The sequence below is a fragment of the Neoarius graeffei genome, chromosome 18 (genome assembly GCF_027579695.1).
Source record: "Neoarius graeffei isolate fNeoGra1 chromosome 18, fNeoGra1.pri, whole genome shotgun sequence".
Classification (NCBI taxonomy): Eukaryota; Metazoa; Chordata; class Actinopteri; order Siluriformes; family Ariidae; genus Neoarius; species Neoarius graeffei.
The window spans coordinates 22862561-22885036 of record NC_083586.1 but is presented as its reverse complement, the minus strand read 5'-3'; the positions used below and the strand labels follow the sequence as shown (position 1 = coordinate 22885036).

The 22476-nt window shown below is 43.9% G+C and overlaps 1 protein-coding gene across 1 annotated transcript; it reads left to right on the top strand.

Annotated features, from left to right (window-relative positions):
• Positions 1 to 1966: 1966 nt before the first annotated feature.
• On the top strand, positions 1967 to 22040 carry ndufab1a (NADH:ubiquinone oxidoreductase subunit AB1a). The gene is made up of 5 exons (XM_060898558.1): positions 1967 to 2152; positions 10309 to 10425; positions 21253 to 21340; positions 21575 to 21682; positions 21811 to 22040. Exons 1-4 carry the CDS (start codon positions 2003 to 2005, stop codon positions 21664 to 21666), a joined length of 447 nt encoding a protein of 148 aa, XP_060754541.1. The 5' UTR covers positions 1967 to 2002; the 3' UTR covers positions 21667 to 21682; positions 21811 to 22040.
• Positions 22041 to 22476: the final 436 nt, after the last annotated feature.

The window sequence follows — 22476 nt, the reverse complement described above, 5'->3', positions numbered from 1 at the left end:
TCTCTGTGTCAGCCCTGCGATAACCTGGCAACTTGTCCAGGGTGTACCCCACCTCTCGCTCATAGTCAGCTGGGATAGGATCCAACTTGCCTGCGACCCTGGAGAACAGGATAAGCGGCTACAGATGATGGATGGATATTAATAGCGGCCTTCAAATATGTCCACCACAGACTACAGCACCCACCCTGCACCTCGTCATGTCCAGATGAAGCTTCATGAAACACTGAGGGGCGGTACGGTGATGTACAGTAGTGGTTAGCACTGTCGCCTCACAGCAAGAAGGTCCTGGGTTTGAGCCCTTTCTGTGTGGAGTTTGCAAGTTCTCGCCGTGTCTGTGTGAGTTTCCCCTACAGTCCAAAGACATGCAGCTTAGGTTAATTGGCGGCTCTAAATTGACCGTAGGTCTGAATGGTTGTTTGTCTCTGTGTCAGCCCTGCGATAACCTGGCGACTTGTCCAGGGTGTACCCCGCCTCTCGCTCATAGTCAGCTGGGATAGAATCCAACTTGCCAGCGACCCTGGAGAACAGGATAAGCGGCTACAGATGATGGATGGATATTAATAGCGGCCTTCAAATATGTCCACCACAGACTACAGCACCCACCCTGCACCTCGTCATGTCCAGATGAAGCTTCATGAAACACTGAGGGGCGGTACGGTGGTGTAGTGGTTAGCACTGTCGCCTCACAGCAAGAGGGTCCTGGGTTTGAGCCCTTTCTGTGTGGAGTTTGCAAGTTCTCGCCATATCCGCATGGGTTTCCCCTACAGTCCAAAGACATGCAGGTTAGGTTAATTGGTGGCTCTAAATTGACCGTAGGTCTGAATGGTTGTTTGTCTCTATGTCAGCCCTGCGATAACCTGGCGACTTGTCCAGGGTGTACCCCGCCTCTCGCCTATAGTCAGCTGGGATAGAATCCAACTTGCCTGCGACCCTGGAAAACAGGATAAGTGGCTACAGATGATGGATGGATGGATGGATGGATATTAATAGCAGCCTTCAAATATGTCCACCACAGACTACAGCACCCACCCTGCACCTAGTCATGTCCAGATGAAGCTTCGTGAAACACTGAGGGGCGGTACGGTGATGTAGTGGTTAGCACTGTCGCCTCACAGCAAGAAGGTCCTGGGTTTGAGCCCTTTCTGTGTGGAGTTTGCAAGTTCTCGCCGTGTCTGTGTGAGTTTCCCCTACAGTCCAAAGACATGCAGGTTAGGTTAATTGACGGCTCTAAATTGACCGTAGGTCTGAATGGTTGTTTGTCTCTGTGTCAGCCCTGCGATAACCTGGCGACTTGTCCAGGGTGTACCCCGCCTCTCGCTCATAGTCAGCTGGGATAGAATCCAACTTGCCTGCGACCCTTGAGAACAGGATAAGCGGCTACAGATAATGGATGGATATTAATAGCAGCCTTCAAATATGTCCACCACAGACTACAGCACCCACCCTGCACCTAGTCATGTCCAGATGAAACTTCATGAAACACTGAGGGGCGGCATAGTGATGTAGTGGTTAGCACTGTCGCCTCACAGCAAGAAGGTCCTGGGTTTGAGCCCTTTCTGTGTGGAGTTTGCAAGTTCTCGCCGTGTCTGTGTGAGTTTCCCCTACAGTCCAAAGACATGCAGCTTAGGTTAATTGACGGCTCTAAATTGACCGTAGGTCTGAATGGTTGTTTGTCTCTGTGTCAGCCCTGCGATAACCTGGCGACTTGTCCAGGGTGTACCCTGCCTCTCGCCTATAGTCAGCTGGGATAGCATCCAACTTGCCTGCGACCCTGGAGAACAGGATAAGCGGCTACAGATAATCTATGGATATTAATAGCGGCCTTCAAATATGTCCACCACAGACTACAGCACCCACCCTGCAGATAATGGATGGATAGGTGATTGAAGTAGTTCTGGAAGCCTCTAGGTGGCGGTAAAACAACCAACCGCGCTGCAACCCGCCATAAAACACCACAGAAGTAGAAGCTGTGTTGCATTGTGGGATGTTGAGCGGGTGAAAGATGGCGGCGCGCGTTCTCTCCCGGTGTGTCCGGACACTGACCCGCGGCGCGGTGGTGTTTAGTCGGTGTGATGTTTCCGCGGCGCTTCCTCTCAGCCGTCACCGAGTGTTCTCTCACCTGGCGGCCGGAAACAAGCCGCTGCTCGCTCAGGTCAGTGTGTGTTTCTCTCCCGGTGACCGACACTCGGTGACCTCCGCGTTCACTGTGTGCGCGCTCACAAAAACGCACTCCTGTAGAACACACACACACACACCTCTGTCATACACGGAGTGCAGAATTATTAGGCAAGTTGTATTTTTGAGGATTAGTTTTATTATTGAACAACAACTATGTTCTCAATCAAACAAAAAGACATAAATATCAAAGCTGAATATGTATGGAAGTTAGAGTGGGGTGTTTTTAGTTTTGGCCATTTTAGGAGAATATGTATGTGTTCAGGTAACTTTCACTGTGCAGAATTATTAGGCAACTTAATAAAAACCAAATGTGTAGCCATTTCACTTATTTATTTTCACCAGGTACACTGATATGACAACTCCAGATTTGCAAATAAACATATCTGACATTCAAACACAAAACAAAAACAAAATCAGTGACCAATATAGCCACCCTTCTTCATTAGGACACTCAAAAGCCTTCCATCCATAGATTCTGTCAATTTCTTTATCTGTTCACGACCAACATTGTGTGCAGCAGCAACCACGGCCTCCCAGACGCTGTTCAGAGAGGTGTACTGTTTTCCCTCTTTGTAGACCTCACATTTTATAATGGACCACAGGTTCTCTATGGGGTTTAGGTCAGGTGAACAAGGGGGCCATGTCATTATTTTTTTCACCTTTCAGACCTTTACTGGCTAGCCATGCAGTGGAGTATTTGGATGCATGAGATGGAGCATTATCCTGCATGAAAATCATGTTCTTCTTGAAAGATGCTGACTTTTTCCTATACCACTGCTTGAAGGTTTCTTCCAGGAACTGGCAGTAGGTCTGGGAGTTGAGTTTGAGTCCATCCTCAACTCGAAAAGGTCCAACAAGCTCGTCTTTGATGATACCAGCCCATAGCAGTACTCCACCTCCACCTTGCTGGCGTCCGAGTCGGAGTGGAGCTCTGTGCCCATTACTGATCCAGCCACAGGCCCATTCATCTGGCCCATCAAGAGTCACTCTCATCTCATCAGACCACAGCACCTTAGAAAAATCAGTCTTAAGATATTTCTTGGCCCAGTCTTAACGTTTTATCTTGTGTGCCTTACTCAGTGGTGGTCGTTTTTCAGCCTTCCTTACCTTGGCCATGTCCCTCAGTATTGCACACCTTGTACTCTTTGACACTCCAGGAATGTTGCAACTCTGGAATATGGCAGAACTGGATGCTACTGGATGCTTGTTAGCTTCACGCTTGATTTTCCGCAGATCATGTGCAGTTATTTTGCGCCTTTTTTCCCCCCACACGCTTCTTTCGACCCTGTTGACTATTTGCAATGAAACGCTTGATTGTTCGGTGATCACGTTTCAACATCTTCGCAATTTCAAGAGTGCTGCATCCGTCTGCAAGACATCTCACAATTTTATACTTTTCAAAGTCTGTCAGATCTCTCTTCTGACCCATTTTGCCAGAGGAAAAGAGGTTGCCTAATAATTATGCACACCTGATATAGGGTGTTGATGTCATTAGACCACACCCCCTCTCATTACACAGATGCACAGCACCTGATATACTTAATTGGTAGTAGGCTTTCAAGCCTAAACAGCTTGGAGTGGGACAACATGCATTAAAAGGATGTTGTGGTCAAAATACTCACTTGCCTAATAATTCTGCACTCAGTGTATTTGTTTTTATTCATGTTTCTACCTCACTATTCTTATCCTTACCATCATAACACTTTCACTTCACACTTATCTAGATGGTGTATTGTATCTTTTTATCTTTGTATTTTTTTTTTTTGGCACATCACTCATCATGGGCGGCACGGTGGTGTAGTGGTTAGCGCTGTCGCCTCACAGCAAGAAGGTCCTGGGTTCGAGCCCCGGGTCCGGCGAGGGCCTTTCTGTGTGGAGTTTGCATGTTCTCCCCGTGTCCGCGTGGGTTTCCTCCGGGTGCTCCGGTTTCCCCCACAGTCCAAAGACATGCAGGTTACCGTAAAATACCAAATAATAGCCGAGTTCCAATTAACCGCCGAGTTCCCTTTAACGGCCGGGTGTACGCGTGTGTTGTGACAAATAAAGGCCGGTTCCGAATACTCGCCGGGGTCTAAAAAAAAAAAAGGCGTCCGAACGTTCTATCTAGAATCTTGAGGCCCAGCACTTTTCTGGTTTTCTGGTGTTTAAACGATTTTGCATTGCATAGTTTTCTACCGAAACAATATGAATGAATGAATGAAATTATTTCTATAATACTGTTTACAATATTTTGTTACGTGATAATAAACATGCCATTTCAATGTTATAATCTTGGTCTACCGTAATATTTCTTGAGGAATGCAACTCCGTAACTTCTGACAGATGTCTTAGCCACCCCTTTGGGTATACCCAACGAAAGCCAGCGTGTGTGGTGACATTGAGGACTGCGGGTTTCCAAGGTTGGACTGCTGCTTCTGTTAAACGACCTAAATTGCCGAATGCATGCGTCAAAGCACACACTGAGTTTTATTAAAGACCTTATACCATTTCACTTGCCCTTACCCATTCGGATCTGGAAGACGCTTTACAAAAAAGGTGAGAGCGTTCTAACATGCATTTCAGTCTGCTCGCGGCCAATCTAATCCAAGGGGCCTTTTCAACAAGTAATCTGTCGTGCAAGTTGGGCAGAAGCACGCGTCAGGCAGGCAACATGTAGGCCTACAAGTCAGTAACCTATTCAACTAACTTTCATCCGAACTTTAAGTTTTCTACGGGGTCGAGCCACCGTACCAACTCACTCGGGGAATAGGCTCATATCGGCCAAATAGGGAGACGTCTCGGAGAGAAACGTGATGCAAGATGACAGTATGTAGCCACTGCAGGTCACTTATTTTTCAGCATAAGAAAAAACCCTTTGGTTTGACACTTCGCACCCTAATTATGTTGCTTCAACGTCGCGCCCTCCATGCAATTTCAGATTGACAGACATCGCGAAGCGCAAAGGGTGGAGGCTGCATGGGTGAGGGTGATAGCAAGTGACCATAACTTTGCAGAGTAATTAAATCACAGTGCTGCGCACAGACAATGGTGTGGTTTCTTGATTATTTTGTAAAGCATGCGCTTAACTAGTCATTAACAGGAAAAGGTGTGTGATTTATCCTTTATCCACCCCGACTGTGCCATGCGAAGATGCATTCTGCGTCTTCAAAATTCCCCGAAGTCGGCACCGTGCTATCTGTAATCTAACTCTAAACAAACTGTAAGTTATACTGGTTAAAAGTAGGCCTATCTGAGAATGATTTTTTTTCCCCGTTTTGAGGTAGATTTTGGGGAAGGTGTTTGTGAAGAAGGAATTAATCGCCTGTTCCAAATAGCCGCCTAGTCTCTAATACACGCCGGGTCTCTTACATGATTGAGACAAATAATCGCCCGGGCTATTATTTGGTATTTTACGGTAGGTTAACTGGTGACTCTAAATTGAGCGTAGGTGTGAATGTGAGTGTGAATGGTTGCCTGTGTCTATGTGTCAGCCCTGTGATGACCTGGCGACTTGTCCAGGGTGTACCCCGCCTTTCGCCCGTAGTCAGCTGGGATAGGCTCCAGCTCGCCTGCGACCCTGTAGAACAGGATAAAGCGGCTAGAGATAATGAGAATGAGATCACTCATCATTAGATTAGATTAGATTCACTTTATTCATCCCACATCGGGGAAATTCACGTGTTACAGTAGCAAGAAAATGTCAAACAGATAACAAATAAAACTGAAATAAAAATTAGACAAACGAAGGATTAAATACAGAGGACTATTTGCATTATCTACCGTGAAAAAGTATAAAAAAAAATTGCCTTATTGAGAGGCTTGGGAAAAATTGCACATTCCAGGTAGACTCTGTATATATACACACATACATAAATTTTATATATATATATATATATATAAAGTATGTATAAAAATAGTTTAAGACCTATATTATTGCACATAATTGCATCGATGAGAGATGGCAGCGGTAGTAGTGGTGAAGTAGTGCAAATTAAACGACAAACAGGTTATTGGTGCTACATTACAAGTTGTGGATGTTATACAGTCTGACAGCAGTCGGTATGAGTGACCTGCGGTATCTCTCCTTCTTAAGGCCTCTGCATGCTCTTGCGACAAGGCTTTCGCAGATAGCTTTTCGCAGACAGTTGTAATTTATCGTTGAGCGGGGAGTAATAGGCGTGCGCGATGTTATTCACTGCCACAACGCAAGGGGGTGCGAAATCGCTAGGAGTAGTTGGTGGGTGTGGTTAGTGGAGTGTTTATCCTCCGGTTACTTATAACGACTAGAACTGGAGTCGTATAGATGTACGTACTTCCTCACTTCCTCGATCAACCGCTCTTCGTGCTGCTCCATCTTCACTCGTGTTTTTAAAAATGGCGGTCGTGAAAACAAACCAAACCGGGAAAGTAGGGAAGTGGAAGTGCGTGTACAGCGGATGTAGAGTGGACCAATCAGAGCCCTCTTGTTTGCGAGGCTTCTGCGGTGGTCACAATTTTTGGGAGGTGCTCACAGAGCGTCTGCGAAGGTGGGGGGGCTACGCAGACACTGTCTGCGACGCTATCTGCGAGGACTGGGTTGTCAGCATAAATTGGCCTTTATACAGTCTGACAGCAGCAGGTATGAATGACCTGCGGTATCTCTCCTCCTTAAGGCCAATTTATGCTGACAACCCAGTCCTCGCAGAGAGTGTCTGCGTATCCCCCCCACCTTTGCAGACGCTCTGCGAGCACCTCCCAAAAATTGTGACCACCGCAGAAGCCTCACAGACAAGAGGGCTCTGATTGGTCCACTCTACATCCGCTGTACACGCACTTCCGCTTCCCGACTTTCCCGGTTTGGTTTGTTTTCACGACTGCCATTTTTAAAAACACGAGTGAAGATGGAGCAGCACGAAGAGCGGTTGATCGAGGAAGTACGTACATCTATACGACTCCAGTTCTAGTCATTATAAGTAACCGGAGGATAAACACTCCACTAACCACACCCACCAACTATTCCTAGCGATTTCGCGACTTCGCGCCCCCTTGCGTTGTGGCGGTGAATAACATTGTGCATGCCTATTACTCCCCACTCAACAATAAATTACAACTGTCTGCGAAAAGCCATCTGCGAAAGCCTTGTTGCAAGAGCATGCAGAGGCCTTTACACCATGGGTGTAGCAGTCTACTACTAAACGAGCTGCTTAAAGCCCCCACAGCCTCATGTAGGGGGTGAGAGGGGTTATCCATGATTGAGGTCAGCTTGGCTAACATCCTCCTCTCACCCACCACCTAAATGGAGTCCAGAGGACAGTCCAAGACTGAGCCAGCCCTTCTGACCAGTTTATTAACCCCGCCGACAGTAGTCGGAGGGGTTATTATTTTCACCTGCGTCAGTCTGTGTGTGTATCTGTCTGTCTGTCTGTGTGTCTGCAAGATATCTCAAGAACCAATGGATCGATTTGGACCAAATTTTGTACATGTGTTGCCAATCACCCAGGAAGGAAACCATTAAATTTTGGAGGTCAAAGGTCAAGGTCATGGCAGAACTTCGAAATTTTCGCCCAATGTATTTTAATAGGGAAAAGGCGGGGTTTGCACTCGTTAGAGTGTCCCTGTCTAGTTAAGTTTCTTCCTGTCCCTCTCTGAACTTCCACAGCCCCAGCAGACCACAGCATAGAAAATTGCTGATGCCATCACAGTCAAAAAGTCCTAAGCAGTGTCCTGCACACACCAAAAGACCCCAGTCTTCTCAAGAGGTGGAGACGACTTTGGCCCTTCTTGTACAGGACATCTGTGGTGTCATATTTTTTATATATATATATATATATATATACACATACATACATACACACACACACTGGTGCATCTCAAAAAGTTAGAATACCATGAAAAAGTTCATTTTTTTCATAATTTAATTCAAAAAGGTAAACTTTCATATATTCTATATTCATTACATGTAAAGTGAAATATTTAAAGCCTTTTTTGTTTTAATTTTGATGATTATGGCTTATAGCTCATGAAAATCAGAAATCCAGTATCTTAAATTATTAGAATATTCCCTAAGATCAATCAAAAAAAGGATTTACAATACAGAAATGTCCAACTTCTGAAAAGTATATTCATTTATACACTCAATACTTGGTTGGGGCTCCTTTACCATGAGCTACTGTATCAATGCGGCGTGGCATGGGGGTGATCTGGAGTTGGACTGGAGTTAGTGTTTCTTCACTATAAAATCTCGTTCTTTCTGAGTCTGGGAAGCTCATCACTCGCGCACAGCATTTTACTGCTTTGTCTCTTGCTACAACTCAACACTATACTAGTGCATCTCAGAAAATTAGAATATTGTGAAAGTTCAAGATTTTCCATCAGTTATTTAAGAAAGTGAAAATGTTATACATTATAGACTCATTACACATAAACTAAAATGTTTCAAGCATTTTTCTATTTTAATTTTAATCAGTATGGCATACAGTACAAAAACATAAAAAAACCCATCTCAAAATATTATATTTCATTTCGAGTTTGAGTAAAACAGTATGAACACAGTGTATCTCTCAGTCTAGTTCAGTACACACAACCACAATCATGGGGAAGACTGCTGACTTGACTGTTGTCCAGAAGATGATCACTGATGCCCTTTTGTGGAGGGTAAGCCACAAAAGGTCATTGCTGAAAAGGGTGGCTGGAAAAGGTGCACAAGCAACAGGGATGGCCGCAGTCTTGAGAGGATTGTCAAGAAAAGTTGATTCAAGAACTTGGGAGAGCTTCACAAGGAGTGGACTGACGCTGGTGTCAGTGTATCAAGACCCATCACGAGCAGACATCTTCAAGAAAGGGGATACAACTTTCGCATTCCTAATATTAAGCTACTCCTGAGCCAGAGACAATGTCAGAAGTGTCTTATCTGGGCTAAAGAGAGAAAGAAATGGACTGTTGCTCAGTGGTCCAAAGTCCTCTTTTCAGATGAAAGTACATTTTGCATTTAATTTGGAAATCGCGGTTCTAGAGTCTGGAGGAAGAGTGGAGAGGCACAGAATCCAAGGTGTTTGAAGCCCAGTGTGAGGTTTCCAGAGTCTGTGATGATTTGGGGTGCCATGTCATCTGCTGGTGTTGGTCCACTGTATTTTATCAAGTCCAAAGTCAACACAGCCATCTACCAGGAGATTTTAGAGCACTTCATGCTTCCATCTGCTGACGAGCTTTTTGGAGATGCTGATTTCCTTTTCCAGCAGGACTTGGCACCTACCCACAGTGCCAAAACTACTACCAAATGGTTTGCTGACCATATTACTGTGTTTGATTGGCCAGCCAACTTGCCTGACCTGAACCCCATAGAGAATCTATGGGGTATTGTCAAGAGGAAGATGAGAAACACCCGACCCAAAAATACAGATACGCTGAAGGCCACTATCAAAGCAACCTGGGCTTCAATAACACCTCAGCAGTGCCACAGACTGATCACCTCCATGCCACACCGCATTGATACAGTAATTCATGGTAAAGGAGCCCCAACCAAGTATTGAGTGTATAAATGAATATACTTTTCAGAAGTTGGACATTTTCTGTATTGTAAATCCTTTTTTTTTTATTGATCTTAGGGAATATTCTAATAATTTGAGATACTGGATTTCTGATTTTCATGAGCTATAAGCCATAATCATCAAAATTAAAACAAAAAAAAGGCTTTAAATATTTCACTTTACATGTAATGAATATAGAATATATGAAAGTTTACCTTTTTGAATTAAATTATGAAAAAAGGAACTTTTTCATGGTATTCTGATTTTTTTAGATGCACTAGTACATTCCATTCATTCATGCACACACTTCTCTGAACTGACTTTTACGCTCCATCATGTTATTTTGTCCTTTTTTGCGATTGGGGTGTAGTTGTTGTTGGTTAAAATAAATGTATTTATTGGCCTTATCTGTGCCTTTTGAGCCAAACCATGACAGAAATGTGGGCTTGTCCGGGACTTGAACCTGTGACCTCTTGGACCCAAATTAAAGACTTTTTTTTTTCGAAGTAGAGGATTCAGTCCAGGGGGTTGTTGAACAGAGTTGTCACATGAGAAATCATGTCACTGTCATTCCACTCATGTTAATATTTTAATAAGTGTGCCTGCAGCGACCTCCACCTGTTCTAACGCCCTTCTCTTCTGTCAGACTCCCGGTGGGATGCAGTGGCGGTGGTACGGCGACCTTCCACCTTTAACCCTTGAATCTATCAGAGACCGCGTGCTCTACGTCCTCAAACTGTACGACAAGATCAATCCAGAGCAGGTAAAGAATCGGAGCTAGAAGAGTTCTTCAGAGATCAGATATTTAGTGCATGACTTACTGTGTGTTCTATAAGTATTCACACCTCCTCATTGACCCTTTCCTACATTTTGAAATACTACAACTAAAATGGACGTGATTGAGATTTTACGCCTTGATTCGACTCATGATATTGAAATGGGAGGAAAATCAGTAAAGTTAACAAAATTATTTGCAACTAAAAAATTGAGATTGTCTGAAGAATCCTCATTGCTGTGAAACCACTGTACAATGTCTTGCAAAAGTATTCATCCCCCTTGGTGTTTGTCCTGTTTTGTCGCGTTACAAGCTGGAATTAAAATGGATTTTTTGGGGGTTAGCACCATTTTGATTTACACAACATGCCCACAACTATAAAGATGCAAATTGTTTTATTGTGTGACAAACAATAATTAAGATGAAAAACAGAAATCTGGAGTGTGCATAGGTATTCACCCCCTTTCGTATGAATCCCCTAAATAAGAGGTGCTCCAACCAATTCACTTCATAAGTCACATAATTAGTTGATTAAGATCCACTTGTGTGCAATCAAAGTGTCACATGGTCTGTCACATGACGTCTGTATAAATCAACCTGTTCTGGAAGGACCCTGACTCTGCAACACTACTAAGCAAGCAACATGAGAACCAAGGAGCCTCCAAACAGGTCAGAGACAAAGTTGTGTAGAAGTATAGATCAGGGTTGGGTTAGAAAAACTATCCCACGGAGCACCATTAAATCCATTATAGCAAAATGGAAAGAATATGGCACCATTACAAGCCTGACAAGAGAAGGCCGCCCACCAAAACTCACAGACCGGGCAAGGAGGGCATTAATCAGAGATGCAACAAAGACACCAAAGATAACACTGAAGGAGCTGCAAAGATCCACAGCGGAGATGGGAGGATCTGTCCATAGGACCACTTTAAGCCATACACTCCAGAGAGCAGGGCTTTATGGAAGAGTGGCCAGGAAAAAGTCATTGCTTAAAGGGAAAAAAAATAAGAAAGCACATTTAAAGTTTGCCCACCAGCATGTGGCAGACTCCCCAAACACATTGAAGAAGATTCTCTGGTCAAATGAGACTAAAATTGAACTTTTTGGCCATCATGGGAAACGCCACGTGTGGCACAAACCCAACACCTTGAGAACACCATTCCTACAGTGAAGCATGGTGGTGGCAGCATCATGCTGTGGGGATATTTTTCATCTGTAGGGACATGAAAGCTGGTCAGGACTGAAGGAAAGATGGACAGCACTAAATACAGGGCAATTCTGGAGGAAAACCTGTTTGAGTCGGCCAGAGGTTTGAGACTGGGACAAAGGTTCACGTTCCAGCAGGACAATGACCCTAAACATACTGCTAAAGCTACAGTGGAGTGGTTTAAAGGGAAACATTTAAATGTCTTGGAATGGCCTAGTCAAAGCCCAGACCTTAATCCAGTTGAGAATCTGTGGCATAACTTGAAGATTGCTGTACACCAATGCAACCCATCTAACTTGAAGGAGTTGGAGCAGTTTCGCCTTGAGGAATGGGCAAAAATTCAAGATTCAAAGTTTGTTTGTTTGTTTGTTTTTTTTGTGTCAATTCATTATATCCAGGACACACAGGAGAATCGAAATGCTGTTTCTCTTTCACCTTACTTGTAAAAACAAATATTTATATTCAGAAAAAACAATATCTATCTATAATATATCTTTTGTGTGATATACACACACGTATACATATACACATGTACACATTTGTGTGATATATACACACACACACATATAAAATATATATATATATACACACACACACACACACACACACACACACACGTGTGTTTTTTATATACATGCACTCATATATATATATATATATATACACACACACACACACACACACACACACACACACAGTGGTGCTTGAAAGTTTGTGAACCCTTTAGAATTTTCTATATTTCTGCATAAATATGACCTAAAACATCATCAGATTTTCACACAAGTCCTAAAAGTAGATAAAGAGAACCCAGTTAAACAAATGAGACAAAAATATTATCCTTGGTCATTTATTTACTGAGGAAAATGATCCAATATTACATATCTGTGAGTGGCAAAAGTATGTGAACCTCTAGGATTAGCAGTTAATTTGAAGGTGAAATTAGTCAGGTGTTTTCTGTCAATGGGATGACAATCAGGTGTGAATGGGCACCCTGTTTTATTTAAAGAACAGGGATCTATCAAAGTCTGATCTTCACAACACATGTTTGTGGAAGTGCATCATGGCACGAACAAAGGAGATTTCTGAGGACCTCAGAAAAAGCGTTGTTGATGCTCATCAGGCTGGAAAAGGTTACAAAACCATCTCTAAAGAGTTTGGACTCCACCAATCCACAGTCAGACAGATTGTGTACAGATGGAGGAAATTCAAGACCATTGTTACCCTCCCCAGGAGCGGTCGACCAACAAAGATCACTCCAAGAGCAAGGCGTGTACTAGTCGGTGAGGTCACAAAGGACCCCAAGGTAACTTCTAAGCAAATGAAGGCCCCTCTCACATTGACTAATGTTCATGAGTCCACCATCAGGAGAACACTGAACAACAATGGTGTGCATGGCAAGGTTGCAAGGAGAAAGCCACTGCTCTCCAAAAAGAACATTGCTGCTCGTGTGCAGTTTGCTAAAGATCACGTGGACAAGCCAGAAGGCTATTGGAAAAATGTTTTGTGGACGGACAAGACCAAAATAGAACTTTTTGGTTTAAATGAGAAGTGTTATGTTTGGAGAAAGGAAAACCCTGCATTCCAGCATAACCACCTTATCCCATCTGTGAAACATGGTGGTGGTAGTATCACAGTTTGGGCCTGTTTTGCTGCACCTGGGCCAGGACGGCTTGCCATCATTGATGGAACAATGAATTCTGAATTGTACCAGTGAATTCTAAAGGAAAATGTCAGGACATCTGTCCATGAACTGAATCTCAAGAGAAGGTGGGTCATGCAGCAAGACAACGACCCTAAGCACGCAAGTCATTCTACCAAAGAATGGTTAAAGGAGAATAAAGTTAATGTTTTGGAATGGCCAAGTCAAAGTCCTGACCTTAATCCAATCGAAATGTTGTGGATGGACCTGAAGCGAGCAGTTCATGTGAGAAAACCCACCAACATCCCAGAGTTGAAGCTGTTCTGTACGGAGGAATGGCTAAAATTCCTCCAAGCCGGTGTGCAGGACTGATCAACAGTTACTGGAAACGTTTAGTTGCAGTTATTGCTGCACAAGGGGGTCACACCAGATACTGAAAGCAAAGGTTCACATACTTTTGCCACTCACAGATATGTAATATTGGTTCATTTTCCTCAATAAATAAATTACCAAGTATAGTGTGTGTGTGTGTGTGTGTGTGTGTGTAAAATACACTAAAATCAAACAGTGTACAAAATAGCAGTAGTGCAAATACAGTACAATATCTGTGATGGAGAAGGGCTAGAAGAGTAGCTTATGAGGTACGTATGAGCAGTAGTGCAAATGAGCAATAGCAGCAGATACAGCAGTAATGCAAATGATTGTAGTGTGATGTGCAAACGGATGAGAGAGTTTCTTGTGTGAATGAATGTGTTCCAGACCAGGGGCAGGGGGTAGGTAGTGGACAGAGTTCAGCATCCTGACAGCCTGGTGGATGAAGCTGTTCATTAATCTTGTAGAGCGGGCCCGGAGGCTCCAGTACCTTTTCCCTGAGGGCAGGAGGCTGAAGAGTGAGTGTGAAGGGTGTGAGGTGTCACCAGTGATGCTGATGGCTCTGCGGGTGAGATGGGAGTGATAGATGTCCGTAAGTGAGGGCTGAGGGGTACCAATGATCTTCCTGGCCATGTTCACTATACGTTGCAGAGTCTTCCAGCAGGAGGCACTGCAGCCTCTGTACCACGCAGTGATGTAGCCAGTGAGGACACTCTCAATGGTGCCCTTGTAGAAAGGGCACGTGATGTGGGGTGGGATACGTGCACGCCTCAGTTTGCGGAGGAAGTAGAGGCGAGTTTGAGCCTTCTTGGCCAGCGATGCGGTGTTGTTGGACCAGGAGAGGTCCTCAGCGACGTGCACCCCTAGGAATTTGGTGCTGCTCACCCTCTCCACTGCAGCACTGTCTGGTCAGAGGGGGATACTGTGAGTGACCTCTTCTGAAGTCGACCACAATCTCTTTGGTCTTCCCCACGTTCAGGAAGAGATTGTCTTTACTCCACTGGACCGGTTGGCTCACCTCATTCCTGTAGTTGGCTTCATCGTTGTTAGTGATGAGACCCACCACAGCTGTCATCTGCAAACTTGATGTGGTTGGTACTGTAGATTAGTACACAGTCATGGGTCAGCAGGGTGAAGAGCAGCAGGCTGAGCACACACCCTTGTGGGGCCCCTGTGCTCAGCATGATGGTCCTGGAGGTGTTACTGCCAACCCGAACATTCTGTGGCCTCCCTGTAAGAAAGTCCAGCACCCAGTTACAAAGAGAGGTGTTGAGTCCCAAATGTCTGAGGTTTTTATATTAGCTGCTGGGGAATGATTGTGTTGAATGCTGAACTGTAATCCAAGAACAGCATTTACACACAGGTGTTCTTTGAGTCCAGGGCCCTGTACTACGAAGCGGGTTTTCAGGCTTACCAGGGTAACTTAGAGAGTAACTTGATCACGTGCAGCGTAACTTCCCGATTAACCCATACTACGAAAGTTGGCTATGTTCAAACCGAGGTATGCTGCCATGGCAACTTACGCTGCATCTCAAACCTGCTCGTCTCAGGTTATGTTCTTGGTTAACCCGAGGTTTCCGATTAACCACACCCTTTTTAAACACCACCTCTCCACCGACATTTCCTCTAGAGACAATGCCAGCGTACCTGGATGACCCGTGCGATATCGGAGCGCAGATTAGAGATGGGATTTATGGCTCTTTGATGGGATCCGCATCTTTGTGATCCGTTCTTTGAAAAGAGCCGTTCAAAAGACTGGCTCATTTGGCTCTTTTTAAATATTTATTCAGTTTTAAGAAGACAGCGTCTAAAGAAGCCAGATCCCTCTGCTTAGACAGTGACATCAATATTTCTGGACATACCTTTTATATAAAGCAACCTAGACTTACATTATTGTAACCCCTAAACGCTCATAAATAACCATTAAAAAACAATGAGGGCTTCAATGAATGTCCATGCAGAACGGCTTTTCTGTAAAAAAAAAAAAAAAGAACCCACTCAAGAACATAGTTACCAAGAATGCAAGAATATTTTATAGAAAAACACTTGTTTTACAAAAATATTTAAGTACAAAATAGATACAACTACAATAAATATAACAAGAACTAGTTATCACACAAGAACATTAATAGAAAAAAAACTTTCTATATTAAAAATATTGAAATTGTAACAAAAATAGATATAACTAAACAGTCAGATAAATAGATAAAGTTATAACAAGAACCCAAGATTATTTTAATAGGAAAAAACTAACTATTAATGCAAAAAATATATTATTATTAGAAAAATAGATACAACTAGACAAACAGATAAATAAATAAAATACACAAAAATAGAACAAACAAAATGACGATAGAATAAATTAAATGAACGTCCGTGCAAAGTAGTTTTCCCACAATATTATCATTAATATCACACAACGTTATAAACTATATACAAAACAATTTGAACTATTAGGCAAACAGATAAAACTTGAATAAATAAAAGGCAAATGAATGCTTGCTTGCACGCGCGCGCACACACCATTATGAATGATGTTTTTATATTTCACCTGTTGCCAGGTGCGTTTGGCACTGCTGTTGCCTCTGAAATGTTCACAGGACCGACACCAACTTAGTCAAAGGGACTGAACAGTCAGTCATCCTAATTCATGTGACTCTGTGCGCATATCAGCTTAAGTAGGCTACTCCATGAATTTACCATACCAAATTTTATTCAGGATTTTTCGGACATTAAACAAGCTATATATGACTGGGGCCACGTCGAAGGACCATTTTCTGTGACTTGTGATTGATCATGAAGCTTTCTCTCATCCTATACTTCTGTTCTGGAACATGTAGAAGGGAGAATGTACTTGCGCATTTACCCGATCGGCAATTCGTTGCCAACATGCTTGCCGCTCCTTACTGGCAGCCGCTGTGTTAGATTTTGCTCTTAATGTTGTTTTGAACTCCTCGTAGCTTTGCATTATGACAGCGCATTCTTCCTCCGTGAAGTACGGCGACCGTGCCATTGTGAACAGTGGGGATTTGCGCTGATAACCTCCCCTTTCACGTGAACGCGCATTAACCCTGATTAGGTTAACACAGGTTCAACAAATCAACTTCATAACTGGCGTCGTAGTACCGTTTAACCCCAAACAAGATAACCAGGTTTTGTCAACCCCGGTTTAGCGGGGGAACCCTGGGTTACTTCTGGGTAGGTTAACCTCCGTTCGTAGTACAGGGCCCAGGTGAGTGAGGGCTGGGTGCAGAGCAGCGGAGTTGGCATCCTCTATGGATCTGTTTGACCTATATGCAAACTGGAACGGGTCATGAGAGGGAGGGAGAATGGACTTGATGTTCTGCATGACCAGTCGCTTAAAGCACTTCATGATGATGGAAGTCAGTGCTACGGGCCGATAGTCATTATAGCTGGATGGGAGGGACTTCTTTGGCACTGGTATTATGGTTGTAGCTTTGAAACATGTGGGGACAACAGCTTGGTTCAGGGAGATGTTAAAGATGTCAGCAAGAACATCCTTGAGCTCTATGGCACAGTCCTTCAAAACATGACCAGGTATGTTGTCTGGTCCAGCTGCCTTACATGGGTTGATCCTGGAGCGGGTCCTCTCCACGCTGGCTGGAGCCAGACATACAGCCTGCTCATCCGGGGGGGGGGAGGAGTGGTGATCTGTGCTGGTGTGTACTGTGTTTTCAAAGCATCCAAAGAAGTCATTTAGGCAGTTTAGCAATGTGCTGTCGCTCTCTCACGTCCGTGGTTGGGGTTTGTAGTTTGTGAGGGTTTGAATGCCACGCCAGAGAGAGTGTGCATCTCTGGTGTTGCTGAAGTATCCAGATATTTTCTTGCTGTACTGACGTTTTGCTTCCCTGATGCCGCGGGACAGGTCGGCTCTGGCTGTTGCTACAATCCCGATTCCAAAAAAGTTGGGACAAAGTACAAATTGTAAATAAAAACGGAATGCAATGATGTGGAAGTTTCAAAATTCCATATTTTATTGAGAATAGAACATAGATGACATATCAAATGTTTAAACTGAGAAAATGTATAATTTTAAAGACGAAAAATTAGGTGATTTTTAAATTTCATGACGACAACACATCTCAAAGTTGGGACAAGGCCATGTTTACCACTGTGAGACATCCCCTTTTCTCTTAACAACAGTCTGTAAACGTCTGGGGACTGAGGAGACAAGTTGCTCAAGTTTAGGGATAGGAATGTTAACCCATTCTTGTCTAATATAGGATTCTAGTTGCTCAACTGTCTTGGGTCTTTTTTTGTCGTATCTTCCGTTTTATGATGCGCCAAATGTTTTCTGTGGGTGAAAGATCTGGACTGCAGGCTGGCCAGTTCAGTACCCGGACCCTTCTTCTACGCAGCCATGATGCTGTAATTGATGCAGTATGTGGTTTGGCATTGTCATGTTGGAAAATGCAAGGTCTTCCCTGAAAGAGACGTCGTCTGGATGGGAGCATATGTTGCTCTAGAACCTGGATATACCTTTCAGCATTGATGGTGTCTTTCCAGATGTGTAAGCTGCCCATGCCAAACGCACTAATGCAACCCCATACCATCAGAGATGCAGGCTTCTGAACTGAGCGCTGATGATAACTCGGGTCGTCCTTCTCCTCTTTAGTCCGAATGACACGGCGTCCCTGATTTCCATAAAGAACTTCAAATTTTGATTCGTCTGACCACAGAACAGTTTTCCACTTTGCCACAGTCCATTTTAAATGAGCCTTGGCCCAGAGAAGACGTCTGCGCTTCTGGATCATGTTTAGATACGGCTTCTTTGAACTATAGAGTTTTAGCTGGCAACGGCGGATGGCACGGTGAATTGTGTTCACAGATAATGTTCTCTGGAAATATTCCTGAGCTCATTTTGTGATTTCCAATACAGAAGCATGCCTGTATGTGATGCAGTGCTGTCTAAAGGCCAATTTATGCTGACAACCCAGTCCTTGCAGATGGTGTCGCAGACAGCATCTGCGTAGCCCCCCCACCTTCGCAGACGCTCTGCGCGCACCTCCCAAAAATTGTGACCACCGCAGAAGCCTCGCAGACAGCGTTGTAGACGAGAGGGCTCTGATTGGTCCACTCTACATCCGCTGTACACGCACTTCCGCTTCCCTACTTTCCCGGTTTGGTTTGTTTTCAGTACCGCCATTTTTAAAAACACGAGCGAAGATGGAGCAGCACGAAGAGCGGTTGATCGAGGAAGTGAGGAAGTACGTACATCTATATGACTCCAGTTCTAGTCATTATAAGTAACCGGAGGATAAACACTCCACTAACCACACCCACCAACTACTCCTAGCGATTTCGCGACTTCGCGCCCCCTTGCATTGTTGCGGTGAATAACATCGCGCACGCCTATTACTTCCCGCTCAACGATAAATTACAACTGTCTGCGAAAAGCTATCTGCGAAAGCCTTGTCGCAAGAGCATGCAGAGGTCATAAGGGCCCGAAGATCACGGGCACCCAGTATGGTTTTCTGGCCTTGACCCTTGCGCACAGAGATTCTTCCAGATTCTCTGAATCTTTTTTGATGATATCATGCACTATAGATGATGTGTTAAAACTCTTTGCAATTTTACACTGTCGAACTCCTTTCTGATATTGCTCCACTATTTGTCGGCGCAGAATTAGAGGGATTGGTGATCCTCTTCCCATCTTTACTTCTGAGAGCCGCCACCACTCCAAGATGCTCTTTTTTTATACCCAGTCATGTTAATGACCTATTGCCAATTGACCTAATGAGTTGCAATTTGGTCCTCCAGCTGTTCCTTTTTTGTACCTTTAACTTTTCCAGCCTCTTATTGCCCCGTCCCGACTTTTTTGAGATGTGTTGCTGTCATGAAATTTCAAAATGTCTCACTTTTGACATTTGATATGTTGTCTATGTTCTATTGTGAATACAATATCAGTTTGAGATTTGTAAGTCATTGCATTCCATTTTTATTTACAATTTGTACTTTGTCCCAACTTTTTTGGAATCGGGGTTGTAGATCTGCAGTGTCACCGGCCCTAAAGGCTGCATCCTGAGCCCGCAGGAGCCCGTGAACCTCTCCTGTCAGCCAAGGCTTCTGGTTAGCATGAACAGTGACTGTTTTGCAGTGAGTGACCTCATCAGTGCAATTAGCGATGTATGCTGTGACGGCCTCGGTGTATTCCTTTAAGTCTGTGTGGTCATTGCAAGTGGCCGCTTCTTTGAAAATGTCCCAGTGTGTAGTGCTAAAAAAAAAAACAGTCTTTCAAAGCATAGGAGGCCCCCTCTGGCCACACATGTACCTCCTTTTGTGTTGGTCTGATGGCTTTCACTCTGGGTCTGTATGCAGGTCTCAGCATGATGATGTGATCAGAGAGACCCAGGTGGGGCAGGCCTTGTAAGCTCCTTTGTGGGTTGTGTACACCAAGTCCAGTAAGTTGTCACCTCTTGTTGGAAAGTCCACATGTTGATGTAATTTGGGCAGTAAAACCTTTTAAATCTGCATGATTGAAGTCACCTGCTGTGATTAAGAATCCATCTGGGTGCGCTGTTGTTCATTGATGGCCTGGTAGAGTTCATTGAGTGCCTCGCTCCTAACGTTGGTGTTAGCGGTGGGAGGGATGTAAACAGCGACGAGCAGAATCGATGTAAACTCCCACAGTAGGTAGAAGGGTCGGCACTTGATAAACCCCGCCAGCGGAGAACAGTGTTTGTGCACAACAGTAGCATTCCGGCACCAAGCGTCACTGATTTAAAAACACACTCCCCTGCCGTGAGTCTTGCCTCCTTCCATAAAGGCTCGGTTAGCGTGGTAGCATGTTAGCCCAGCTAGCTGAATGGCAGAGTCTGGGATGTTGTTATTCAGCCAGGATTCCATAAAGATGAAAACACAGCAATCCCTCACATCACGTAGCGCAGATCTCATGAGTTCTATGTAGTCTGTTTTGTCTAGTGAGCGTACATTGGCCAGAATGAGGGATGGTATCGCGGGTCTATGCGGGCTAGCCTAGCCTGGATGCCTCCACGCTTCTGTTTTCTCTCACACTGCTTCCGGCGCCTCCTCTCTGGGTGAGACACAGCAGGCGAGTCCGATGATGTAGTAGTCTGGCAGAGAAGACCCAGGCCTCGAAGTTCCTCTATGACTTTCTGGTCCAAGACAAGATGTTTGGTCATATTTCCTATAGCTAGAAGGCAGTGGCGACAATATCTTGTGACCGACATTGTCAGTGCACTACTTGCATGTGTACGTAGACATAAAGCACAGAGACCTACACTAGAACACGCGCTTTTAGACACTAAACACGGAGAGCGAGGGGCCGCTGCATCCGTACATGCTGCCATCTTGATTACATATGTAATCCGAGGGGGATGAATACTTTTGCAAGACACTGTATTCGAGCTGTGCCATCACACGTCATATAATAATGTAGCTGATTCATCTCCTGGCATGTTTTTCGAGAGGAAACCCACACGGACAGAAACGATGGAGCTGTGAGGCGACATCACTACCTGCTGCACCACTGCGCTACCTGGCTGTTAATCGTTCCTCCATGTTTGTTTGTTTGTTTGTTTTTGCTGATCCTTACCACACTGTTTCTCTCTGTCAGCTTCAGGTCACATCTCACTTCATGAAGGACTTGGGCTTGGACAGTCTCGACCAAGTGGAGATCATCATGGCCATGGAGGACGAATTTGGTGCGTTCTGATGGTTTTAATTTACACCACAGTGCTGTTGAGTTGTGGATTCTGATTGGTCAGAAGGTGTTGATTTTGATTTTCTATAACAGCAGCTCTGTCAGTAGTGCAGGTTTATATTAATGCACTCGTTCACATCCGTTATCGTTTCTATAGTAACAGCTCATTCAGAGGGACGTGTACGGCAGATACTTCACTAATAATAAAGGCTCAACCCTTCCTCTGTCTGTGCAGGTTTTGAGATTCCTGACGCTGAAGCGGAGAAGCTGATGACTCCTGATGAAATTGTTCAGTACATCGCAGATAAGAAAGACGTCTACGAATGAGCTCTTATCGTTCACTGTAAGTCAAAGCTCTCGAGCAAGTCATACTACAAGTATAAATGTTTTTAATATTTCTTTAGTCTCTTTGTTTGTCTGATGAGCATTAAAGTTTCAATTTAAATATATCTTCATTCTTGTACTTTTCAGGTACAGAGCTGCATATGGAGGGACGCCTGTCTGTGATGGATAACGTGCCGTCGTAACGTGTTTTGTGTTCAGCTGTAACAGTAAACTTGGTTGTAATCCTGATTTGGACTTTATTTGGGAGTTGCAGGATCTCCTATACCTACTACAGGATGTCTCTATATTATTTGTTGTTCATTAAAATATCAATATTTCAAATAAACATGACCAAAATAAAGTCTTCTCATCCCTGATTTAGATTCCAGAGCATTGCTTGCATTTATTTTAGTTCTTTATAAATGAAAAATATAATTATAATTAATGAATATACAGTGGTGCTTGAAAGTTTGTGAACTCTTTAGAATTTTCTATATTTCTGCATAAATATGACCTAAAACATCAGATTTTCACACAAGTCCTAAAAGTAGATAAAGAGAACCCAGTTAAACAAATGAGACAAAAATATTATACTTGGTCATTTATTTACTGAGGAAAATGATCCAATATTACATATCTGTGAGTGGCAAAAGTATGTGAACCTTTGCTTTCAGTATCTGGTGTGACCCCCTTGTGCAGCAATAACTGCAACTAAACGTTTTCAGTAACTGTTGATCAGTCCTGCACACTGGCTTGGAGGAATTTTAGCCCATTCCTCCGTACAGAACAGCTTCAACTCTGGGATGTTGGTGG